At 67.1% G+C, this 11,094-nt stretch overlaps 2 protein-coding genes across 4 annotated transcripts; one reads left to right on the forward strand and one right to left on the reverse strand.

Annotated features, from left to right (window-relative positions):
* The first annotated feature begins 1,468 nt into the window (after positions 1–1,468).
* On the forward strand, positions 1,469–8,199 carry TBXA2R (thromboxane A2 receptor). Of its 3 annotated transcripts, none has more exons than XM_074528755.1 (3): positions 1,469–1,811; positions 6,403–7,302; positions 7,713–8,197. In XM_074528755.1, exons 2-3 carry the CDS (start codon positions 6,496–6,498, stop codon positions 7,962–7,964), a joined length of 1,059 nt encoding a protein of 352 aa, XP_074384856.1. In that variant the 5' UTR covers positions 1,469–1,811; positions 6,403–6,495; the 3' UTR covers positions 7,965–8,197. The 3 variants fall into 3 exon arrangements, with proteins under 3 accessions (XP_074384856.1, XP_074384855.1, XP_074384857.1); XM_074528754.1 differs by lacking the exon at positions 1,469–1,811 and adding an exon at positions 1,818–2,211 and having other exon boundaries at positions 7,713–8,196; XM_074528756.1 differs by lacking the exon at positions 1,469–1,811 and having other exon boundaries at positions 6,467–7,302; positions 7,713–8,199.
* Positions 8,136–11,085, reverse strand: GIPC3 (GIPC PDZ domain containing family member 3). The gene is made up of 6 exons (XM_074528762.1): positions 10,631–11,085; positions 10,036–10,221; positions 9,569–9,749; positions 9,057–9,169; positions 8,861–8,942; positions 8,136–8,616 (listed from the first exon to the last, which is right to left on the reverse strand). The coding sequence occupies exons 1-6, from the start codon at positions 10,877–10,879 to the stop codon at positions 8,465–8,467; spliced, it is 963 nt and encodes a 320-aa protein (XP_074384863.1). The 5' UTR covers positions 10,880–11,085; the 3' UTR covers positions 8,136–8,464.
* Positions 11,086–11,094: the final 9 nt, after the last annotated feature.

An 11,094-nucleotide genomic window follows, 5' to 3' on the forward strand; every position in this document is an offset into this window, starting at 1 on the left:
CTGGTGTTGGTCCCACCAAATGATGACCAAGGGCACAGCCACAGTCTTCTGGGATCACCTCACATGGCTCCATCCCCACAAGCCCCAAACCCCAGGGTGTATATGCCTGTTCAGGCAGGCAGGATGAGGTGCTGGTCAGTAGTGCCCAGGAGTGCAGGAAACCTCTGCCCTGGCTTCACCAAGAGACCATTTCCTACCTGCATCCACTCTCTCCCCAGTACAGGCCCACGGTGCAGGGACTTCAGGGTCTGCCCAGGTCCCCCAGCACCAGGACAGAGGCAATCCTGCTGTGCAGGGGCCTCCAAGCCCTTGGGGGCTGCCCCATGGCTCAGGGAAGTTGCCTTGTCCTGCTCCTGGCTCTGCTGCAGAGCCACCATGGGAGCTGGTGCTCAGGGGGCTCCTGTTCCTGCCCTGGTCACCCACACTTGTGGGGCTTGGCCTTCTTGCAGATGGGGGAGCCCAACTGCCGTGGTCCTGCACGTGTGTGCCCCCTCCCCATCCCGCCGGACATCCCAGGGCCAGCCCCGGACACGGTCCCCGGCCTCTCCTTCCTGGCAGTTATTTCCTGCTGCTCCCTGTGCAGGGGGGCTTTGGGGCTCGGCGCAGGAAGTGAGTGAAGGCCTGGCCCGGGAGGAGGAAACGGGGAAAAAAACCCAAACCCCAAAGCTGGTGGTTGGTGCCCTCCCTGCTCAGCTGCCAGGCAGAGCCTCCCTCCCCACAGCCCATCCCTTTCTGTCCTGGGCACACACAGAGGTGGGGGAGCTCCCGCAAAGCCTTCCCACTGTATCTCCAGCTGGAACAGGGTCCATGTCCTCTTCCAGGCACGGCCTTTCCCTGCACGTCTGACTGCAGGCCCTGGATGGGGCCACAGGAGCCTGAGCCCCGAGAGCTGCTGCAGCCTCCAGCCACGTACCGGGGCCAGACTGGGGTCTGGATCTGACGGCTTTTCCCTGACCTGGCTGCTCCCAGTGCTCCTCCCAGCCCTCATCTCCCCCGCGTTTCGGGACAAACAGGACCCGCGGCGGCTCGGCCGGGTGGTGCCCGGGCAGGGCGGTGGCGGAACTGCCCCGTGTCCCATCATCCGTGATGGGCTCGGCCCTCCCGGGCACACCCGGCCCCACCTGGGGCAGCCGCGGCTGCCGAGCCCCGCGTTCCGCTGCCGGCGGGGCCGCTCCTGTCCCGGCACTCGGGGCCAGCCCGATCCAGCTCCGCGGGCCGGCCCTGCCTTCCGCCGGGGCACTCGCTGCCCCAATCTCTGCTCCAGCCCAGGGGTGGCGGGACGATGGCTCTGCAGCCCCTCAGTGCCCAGCCGGGGTCAGGAAAACCTGCCCGGGCATCCAGCCGAGAGCGGAGCCGCTGTGCCCCTGCTCGCTCGGGATGAACCCGCGGACCCTGCGGAGCCAGCTCCGAGGCCGGGGCCGAGCTATGCCCGCCTCGGCGGAGCACGGGCACCAGCGATGGAAGCTGCCGCTCCTGGGACCGTGGGAGGGAGGGAACGCTGCCTGGGACGTGCCACCCCAGCTGGTCTCGGGTTTGGACAGAGCAGCGACATCCCGAGCTCGGAGCTGCCGGGCTGGGAAAAGCCCCGGGAGACGAATCCCCCGCAGGGCAGGGACGGCCGGGGCTGCGGGAGCGCCCAGGGACCCCCAGCCCGCGGCCGCCCCAGCGCCCGGAGCCGCCTCTCCCCCTTTTGGCTCCCGGGGTCGCTGCGGGGCTCGGCGGGGACGCCCCCCCCCCCCATCGGTCCCTCGGGGGGCGGCACGGCCGCAGCGCCCACCCCCGCCTGCACAGGCACTCGCCCGAGTAAACGAGTGAGTAACGGGGCGGGAGCGCAGCCCGAGCGGACCCAGCCGCGGGAGCCTCCGCCAGGGGGGCTGCACCGGGGGGGCTGCACCGGGGGGGGCTGCACCGGGGAACGCTGCCCGGACCGGGGGCCACCCCCGCCTGAAGGCCCGTCCCAAGCAGGGAGGGAGCGGAGAGGGACGGGGCCGGTTCCGGGGGGCGCGGCGAGCCCGGCCCTTCCCCCGCCCCGCGGCGGAGCTGAGCCGGGCCGGGTTGAGCCGAGCCGAACCGAGCCGAGCCGGGCCGGGCTGAGCCGAGCCGAGCCGAGCCGAGCCGAGCCGAGCCGAGCCGAGCCGGGCCGGGCCGAGCCGAGCCGGGCCGGGCCGAGCCGAGCCGAGCCGAGCCGAGGAGGGTCCCGCCGGCAGCGAGGTAGGGCTCGGGTCTGCGCGGGGAGGGATCCGTTGGAGGAGGGCGAGAGATTCGGGACCAAGGGACAAAGAGCCCGGGAGGCTGGGATGGACGGACAGAGACGGGGATGGGCGGACAGACCGCCGGGACGGCTCTGGGGGCTCCGGGGCTCTGTAGGACGGTCGGGACTCCAGCGGCTCCCGAGGCTCCCGGGGCGCTCGGCTCCGCACACAGCCCCGAGGATCGGGGGCGTTTCGAGTGAGGGGAAGCCGAGACCCCATCGTGGGGGAAGGACACGTGGTGACCCCGCTCCCCCCACTGTCTGTCTGTCTGTCTGTCCCCGGGACCGAGGGTCCGCGTCAGGAATCTTCGGCGTCCCTCGGAACCAGGGCTTGCTTTCGGGGCTCCCCCGCCGGGACGGGGCGCTGGCTCCTCTGGGAAGAGCCGGAGAAGGACGAGGAAAGGCTCAGGAAAGGGCCGGGAAGGGAAGGGTCCATTCCGGGCTGTCGGAGCGGGCGGCCCAGCAGCCTTGGAGCCCTGGAGATGCCGCGGGGCTGCGGGCGGGGGGCCCGGGTGCCCCAGGGCTCTGCACTCCAGGACACCCGGGCTGATCCTGCAGCCACCGCCTGCCCGGCTCCGGGGCCCTGGAGACTGGGGATGGTGCCAGCTGCTTCCCAGTCGGACGAGAGGCTGGGGACCTCTGCCCTGGGCCGCAGCAGGGACAGGGAAAACCCTGGCAAGGACAGTTACCATGCCTGGCAGGAACCATCCCGTGTGTCACTGCTTCCCAGAAATGTCCTCTGTCCTGGGAGTCCTTGGGATGTCTCTGCTCTCGGCCAGGCCAACTTCTTCAGGAACAGGTCCTTGTGATTGTTGTGGCCCCAGGCAGGAACACTGATGCTCTGCCAAGTCCTCATCCCCACAGCCTTTCCTGTCCTGGCTGATGACCTCGACATGACTTGGTACCCCCGAGCCCCAGGCTGGAGGGAGGTGGCAGTGGGACCACGCCCACCCCTGGCAGGTGACACAGTGTCCCGTGGGACCACCTGCACCAGGGGGAGGAGGCAGAAGGGATCGTGCAGGAAGGTCACTGTCCTGGAGAGCTCCAGCGAGTGGGATGTGGGATAAATACAAACGCAGGGATAAATGCAGACACCCTGCAGCATCCTCTGCACGGCTGCCCTGTGGCTCAGCACCACATCCAGGGCCAGACCCAGGCCGAGGGTACCGTGGGGTGTGGGGGAGTCACTGCTATCTGGTCTGGGGGTCCCTTTGCTGGTGTGTGGTGTCTCTCCCTGCCCCCATCCTGGCCTGATCTTGCAAGCCCTGTCCAGGCCCATGCCTGGGGGAGCCTGGGGAAGCAGCAGGCTGGGGCAGGGGCTGATAAGGAGCAGCCTCCCACAGTCCCCATCTGCCTTTCCCTCCCTCCCCTCGGATGTGGCCAGGGCAGGAAGCAGAGCCCAGCAGAGGCAGGGCAGCCCTGGTGCATCTGCAGCAGGACCCAAACCTGCCAGGAGCCCCCACACTGCTGCCAGTGCCTCACAGCCTCCAGCAGGACATTTTAGAGCTGGCTCCTCTCCTCTGGGACTTTACCCCAGCACCCCTTGCCAAACCCTTGCTTCCCTGGCATGTCCATTTTTCTGGGTGCAGAACCCCAAACCCGAGCACAGGGGGTCACTGGGGGCAGTCCCTGGGCTCAGGATTTCCCTTCTGCAGTGGCTGCCCGTGATGGGGGAAATGGCAAGTGGGGACCCCCAGCCCCACAGGAGCCCCTTCCCCCAGGCAGCCCTGGTGGGCTCTGGCACAGAAGGGGTTCCCTCGCTCCAGCCCTGCAGCTGCTGGGTGGCCCCTTGTAAATATTTGTTTCCCTCTGAGTGCTGTGCCCAGCTGAGGCAGCTCTGCTCAGGGGGGTCCCAGGGCTCAGCCCCTGAGCCCAGCTCAGAGTCCCCCAGCCCCGGGGTCCCTGTCAGGCCACAGTGGGGTCCTGGCTGTGCTTTTGTCAGGGCAGGAGGTGCAGGGAGCACGGGGGGGGTGTGGGTAATGGTGGGATTTGGAGCTTCTGCGGCTGCTGCCTCCGTGCCTGGCCAAGGTGCCACTGCAGGGTGACCCCCCTGGCACTGGACACTGTGGGGAGGGGTCATTCCCTGCCCCAGTGAGCAGCCAGGAGCACCCTGGGGCTGTGAGCACCCAGGTTAGAGGGACACCAGGGGGGCAGAGGGACCCCCGTGAGCAGAGGGAGCACTCTGGACAAGGGGAACGTGTTGGGGACAGCACCCAGAGCAGTGGGCAGGGGGGTGGCAAGGGACAGCTGGAGGGGGACTGGCACACCAGGCACTCGTGTGGCACCGCTGTGGAGCAGGGGTGACTTTGTCACCTCCCAGAGGACGTGGGAAAGGCTGGTGACTCCTCGGGCTCTCAGAATGTCACGCTGAGGCCTCAGGACTGTCTGCAGGGCCGACGCCTCTGGGGCTGGGGCGGTCCCTCGGGGAGCAGTGAGAACAAACAGCAGCGAGTTTTCACTCTGGGCTCATGGAAACAGCCGGGCCCACCCTCACAGTGATTCACCAGTGCTCTGCCAGACCCCAGACAGACAGGACAGGAGAGGGACGGGGCCGAGCCACCACCGCCATCCCCGGCCCTTTCCCTGTCCCGGGGCACGGCCGGTGCCGGGGCAGGGCAGGGTGCTGGCGCTCTGTGTGTCCTTAGCCCCGTGTGTCACCAGACTGAGGCCCCAGAGGATGTTGCAATGCCTGGCCCATCCCAGCCGGGCTGTGGGATCAGCGCCTGCCTCGGGTGTGCGCAGCGGCTCCCGGCCCTGTGGCCGCACCAGGGGCCAGAGAAGGGCTGCCAGTGAGGGGTGTCTGGGGTAGGGACAGGGCATGGGGACCATCAGGACAACACTCACAGAGCCAGACCAGTAATGGACCAACGGCCAAGGCTGGCAGTGATCAGAGTTGGTGTGACATTGGTGTGAGGTTTGATTTCTGTGAGGGACAGAAGACAGGTGGCAGTGTCACCGTGCACAGGGGAGGAGCTCTGCAGTGGGGGCTTTGCAGGGGTGGCGTGTTGGGGTAGGGCTGGGCATCCCACTGGGCATCCCACTGGGCTGAGGACCCTGTCAGCCCTGTCAGCCAGGAGGGTGGGCTGGGGCAAGTGGGGTGGCAAGAACATCCAGCCTGGAGAGAGGGGTCCCAGGAGGAGAGGAGGGGTGTGCTCCCTGTGGGGGTCTGTGCCCCAGGTTGTCCAGTCCCCACTGTTGCCATGTCTCTGTCCTGTCCCCCATCATCCTATTTGCAGCCTGGACTGATTTGCAATGGAGGGCCATGTAGGACCAGGAGCTGGACTTGATGAACCTTGTGGGTGCCTTCCAACTCAGGATATCCCATGATTCTGAGATTTCCAGATGCTTCCCAGCCCAAGCAAGGCAAAGTGGCACTGACCAGGCTGTTCACCACCACAGCCATCCCTGTCACACCCTGTCCTGGTGACAAACCCACAGCTCCCACTGTGAGGGGTGCCAGGAAGCCAGAGCCAGTCTATCACCCACACTGGCTGTGGTTTGGACACAGTGCCAGGGTTGCAGCACAGCCTCAAACCTGTACCTCAGGTTTCCCCAGCACACTGGAGGAATGGGGCATCCCCACAAAGAGCCAGGGGTTTATGCTCAGGGACAGGCAGTGTCAGAATCATGCCCTGGTGCAGCCACTCTGTGCCTGCATCCTTCAGAGTGTGACCCCAACCGTGATGGAGGGTGATGGCCCAGGGATCTCTGGCTGAGTCCCCTTGGGGCAGGAGGGAGCCAGGCTGTCAATGCTGAGTTTCCCCAGCACCCTCTGTGCCGGGATTCAGACTCATGGCTGCAGCCCCACATGGCTCCTGGCCCAGGACAGTTAATCCCAGCAGCTGGAGGGCTGCAGCCCTTGGCACCCTCTGCAGCTGTGCCTGGGGGCGGCACGAGCCGGGTCCCACCCTGGTGTCCCCTCCATGGGCTGGGGTCTTACCCTGGTGTGCCCCTCCAGGGGCTGGGGTCCCACCCTCGTGTCCCCTCCATGGGCTGGGGTCTTACCCTGGTGTGCCCCTCCATGGGCTGAGGTCCCACCCTGGTGTCCCTCTCCACAGCCCCTGGAGGACCCCATATCTGCAGGCTGAGGATGGATGATGGGTGGGCCTGGCCATAGGGAGCAGCCATAAATTGCCTCTGTTCCCCCGCAGGGATTGGTGCCGGCAGCGGCGGGAGCTGCAGCCATGGAGCAGAGCCAGGCCGGGGCCTGAGGCTGCTGGAAGGAGCAGGAGGGGGTGCAGGACATGGAGCCCCCCAACGGCAGCACGGCCGGGCAGGCAGCCTCGTGCTTCGGGGTGTTCAATGCCAGCGACGGCCGTGCCAGTGCACAGAACAGCATCGCCTCCCCCTGGTTCTCCACGGCCTTCGGCCTCATCGGCCTCTGCTCCAACCTCTTTGCCCTCTGTGTCCTGGTCAGCTCCTCCCGCAAGCTCTCCAGCCAGGCCCGCTCCTCCTTCCTCATCTTCCTCTGCGGGCTGGTGGTCACAGACTTCATGGGGCTGCTGGTGACAGCCTCAGTCATCATCCCCTACCACTTCACCAAGTTCTCCTGGGCCAAGGTCGACCCTGGCTGCCACCTCTGCAACTTCCTCGGCTTCTCCATGGTCTTCTTCGGGCAGTGCCCGCTGCTGCTGGGGGCCACCATGGCCGGGGAGCGCTTCTTGGGCATCAACCGCCCCTTCTCCCGCTCCACCAGCCTCTCCAAGCGCCGTGCCTGGGCCATCGTGGGGCTGGTGTGGGGCTTCTCCTGCTTGCTGGGACTGCTGCCGCTCTTCGGGCTGGGGCGCTACACGCTGCAGTTCCCCGGCTCCTGGTGCTTCCTCACCCTCCTGCCCGACACTGGCGACGTCGTCTTCTGCCTGCTCTTTGCACTGCTGGGCATCCTCTCCGTGCTGCTCTCCTTCATCCTCAACACCATCAGTGTGGTCACGCTCTGCCGCGTCTACCATGACCGCGAGTCGGTGCAGCGGCGCCGGGACAGCGAGGTGGAGATGATGGTGCAGCTCGTGGGCATCATGATCATCGCCACCATCTGCTGGATGCCCCTCCTGGTGAGGCCTCGGTCCTGGTGTGCCCCATCACCACCCCTCTGTGTCTCTCCTGGCTCTTCATGTTCCCCTGTTCCTCCTTGTGGGGTCTCAGCCTTGGTGTGCTCCCCCAGTGTCACTCCTGGGGCTTGGTGTCCCCCACCCCTCACAGTGAGGTCCCAGCTTTCATTGTGTCCCCTCCATGTCCCTGCTAGAGAGGTCCCAGGTGTGCAGGTGTCCCCTTGGTAAGACTTCCCCTGCTGGTGTCCCCCTGTCACCTCTCTACACCCCGAGCTGGCCCCTGGTGACAGAGCAGTGCCCCAAACCAGGCCAGGACTCCTCCCAGGGGCTCAGTGCCTTGACCTTCATCACTTCCCCACCCGGGAGCAGCTCACGGATCCTCCACTGACACTTTTGTCCCCTTTTCCCCCCAGATCTTCATTGTGCAGATGGTCCTGCAGCAGCTGCCTGGCCAGGCCCAGGTGCTGCCCACGGACACGCAGGAGATGCTGCTGATCTACATCCGCATGGTCACCTGGAACCAGATCCTGGACCCCTGGGTGTACATCCTGTTCCGCCGGGCCGTGCTGCAGCGCGTGTACCCCCGGCTGCCCCCCCGGGCCTCGCTGGCCTCCCTCAGCCCCTCCCTGCCCCGCAAGCTCACCGCCGCCTCCGTGCTGCAGTAGCACTAGGGAGGGGCACGGGGGGGGGGACACGGCCATGCCCCCTCACCCACCGTGGATCCTCATCACCTGCATCCAGGGGCTTCCCCCCACGATAGCCAAGGGGCTGTCAGGGGGCTGCTTCCCCCTCCCTGTCCCCAATAAAGCACAGCTGGTGCAGCTCTTGGTGCCTGCTGGGGGTGACCACCTGAGGGGGCACAGGGAGGGTACCTGGAGGGAGCCCACCCTGCTGACAATCAGAGCAACAGCCCTTCTCCTGTCTCTCGTTTAATGACCCACAGCCTCTGCCCACCACGTTTGGGATAGTGCAAGGGGGATCCTCAGGAAGGTGGGTGGGTTGGGTGCCTTCTGTCCCCCAAGCCAAGGGACAGATGTAGGTGCTGTTCAGGAGGGTGTGGGGGACAGGATGGGGACCCCCACCAGCACCTCAGCCCCAGATGGGGTGGGGATGAGGTGAGGGCGTGGGGAAGGGACAAAATTGAGGGGCAGCACCTGCCCCCCAGCTACTCCTTATCCCCCTTGGGGTGGCAGACGGCTGCCCACACCTCGGCCACGAACTCCTGGGGGAAGGCGAACTCGCCCAGCACCGAGTCCAGCCCCTGGGCAAGCTGGGCCACGCTGGGGCTGCCCTTGGCTGCCTCCACCATCGTCGAGGCTGTTGGGGAGAAGAGGGAGGTCAGGGCCAGTGTGAGGGGCTGGGACAGGAGCAGGGGCTGAGTCAGGAGCTGGAGCTGGAGCAGGGGAAGAGGCAGGAGCTGGGACAGGAGGGGGAGCTGGGGCAGTGCAGGGGCTGGGGAGGGGGCGAGGGCTAAGGCAGGGTTGGGGTGGGAGTGAGGGTCAGGACGGGTCAGTGATAGGAGTAGGGGCAGAGTTAGCTCCTCGTCCAGGCCCCTCCTCACCCAGGTCGCTGTCGCGGATGCCCATGTAACTCTCGAGCAGATCATCCACCCGCCGGGCGGCTTCTTCCTCGGAGGGGCTGGGCTGGGGGCGAGGCGCCCGGGGTGAGTGCGGGGCAGCACAGGGGATGCTGATCCCCATCCCGGCACAGGGTGAGCAGCCACAGGCTCGGGGTGGGGGGCTCGGGGTGGGCCTTACCCCCTCCTCCAGCACGGCCGGGCCCTGTGTCCGCAGCCGCAGCGTTTCCTTCCCGCTGGCCACTCTGCCTTCGCCTGGGGATTTGCCTGTCCGTGTCCGCTGCCCGATCATGTCTGTGCCCCGGGGCGGGGGTGAGGGCACGGCCAGGACCGGGCACCCCCAGCCCCTCGCTGCTCACTGCCCGGCCACGGCCCAGCCCCCAGGGGCACTGCAGGGTGAGCCGTGTGTGGGACAGGGGGTGTCAGGAACACCCAGGGGTGCAGCGGGGGGATGCTCGTGGTTTTGGGGTGCTCACGATGCTCAGGACAACACAGAGCAAGGGGGTGCCCGTGGGGGCACGAGCAGGTGTGAGGACCCCCATGTGAGTGCCCCAGGGCTGTGGGGTACACACACAGAGGGGGCAGTGAACCCTGGGAGGCACTCGGTCCCTGGGGAGGGGCTCCAGGGCCACAGGGGCCTGAGGACGATCCCAAGGTCCCCAGGGCAAGAGCAGGGGAACCTCCCCTACTCACCGAAGGCCTTTTTCGGCTGGACCAGGCGGAGGGTGAAGGGCTGGGCCCGCGGCAGCTCCCGCAGCATCCGGGCCACCTCGTAGTGCCGGCAGCCCACGATGGTGTGGTCGTTGATGGCCTCGATGCTGTCCCCCACACACACTGTCTGCAGCCGGTTGATGATGCTCCCCTCCTTGATCCTCTGGGGACCACGGTGGCACAGGGACACGCGGCACAATGGGACAGCCAGACACAGCCCCCATCCCGACCCACACACAACCACCTCGGGGGTCCCACGGCCTTTGGCAGCCAGGTCAGGCAGGGAAGCCCTCCCAAACGTCCCCAGGCCAGGGGAGATCCCCAGGGCCAGGACAGACCCAGGGAAGGAGTGGTGTGGGGAGTCAGGGAGGAGCCTGGTCCCAGGGAGAGGACGTGCAGGGGATGTCACCTGCAGGGCCACAGTCCCCAGGGCTGCCCCGGGGGTTCACCTTGATGAAGGCGTAGCCGGCCCCGTTGTCTGTGATGGTGAGGCCAAGCGCGTCCTCTGTCTTGGTCACCTCCACCTCCTTGGTCTCGCCCCGGACATGGGCAAAGATGAAATCCTCCAGGCCAATCTGTCCCCCCAGCAGCTTCTGCATGTCCACTTTGTGCGTGTTGAGCGTGCAGAAGAGGATCTGCCCCAGGGAACCCCATCAGCAGGGACTGGGGATGCCCCAGTAGGGCAAGAGCTGACAGGGGAGGCACGGCCAGCTCAGGGGGACTCACTCAGATCCGGGCACCACTAGAACAGAGAGGCCCAGGGACCCCCAGCCTGCCGGGAACCCTGCACTGCCCCATCCCTGCGCACCTTCCCCCAGCCCCAGCTGGAATCTGGCAGCCACTGCTCCCTGCCCACATACAGAGCGTAAACTGAAGCACAGAGCCCCAAGCCCTCCCCAGAGGAGCCAATACAACCCTGAGGCCATAATGCCCCTGCAGAAAATTTCGGGGACTACATTTGCAAGCATCTGGGGACTTGGGGGAGCACAGGCCACAGACAGTGCCTCAGGGTGGGTGACCCCGCCCCAGGCCGCAGCCCCTCACCTCGGTGGGCGAGATGTCGAAGACCTCGGCGATTTTGGCGTAGAGCTCCTTGACGTTGGTGAAGCCCTCGATGCGGGCCGTGGGGCTGCCGTGGGCCAGCTGCGTGTGGAACACCAGCCTGGGCCGGGCGCGGGGGGCCCGGGGGGCCGCGGGCCCGGCCGGCTCGGGGGTCCCCGGCTCCTGCCCCACGCCGTTCTCCATGGGGCCGCCCTCGGGGGGCTGCCGGCCGTGCCTGCCCGCCCGCTGCATCCCTGCGGCGCTGCTGAATTATGGATGGGGCTGGCTCCCCGCCGGCCGTAAGGCGATCCCCGCACCCGGGAACCTGAGCCGCTGGCGCAGGTCACCCGCGGGGATCGGGTGAGCTCTGCCACGTAGGAAGAGCCCCGGCCCCGAGCCAGCACCATCGCATCCCCCCAGGCGGGGCTGGGGGCTGCAGCGATGGGCTCAGGGCTGCCCCCCACGGA

The sequence above is a fragment of the Zonotrichia albicollis genome, chromosome 29, assembly GCF_047830755.1.
Source record: "Zonotrichia albicollis isolate bZonAlb1 chromosome 29, bZonAlb1.hap1, whole genome shotgun sequence".
In the NCBI taxonomy this organism is placed as follows: Eukaryota; Metazoa; Chordata; class Aves; order Passeriformes; family Passerellidae; genus Zonotrichia; species Zonotrichia albicollis.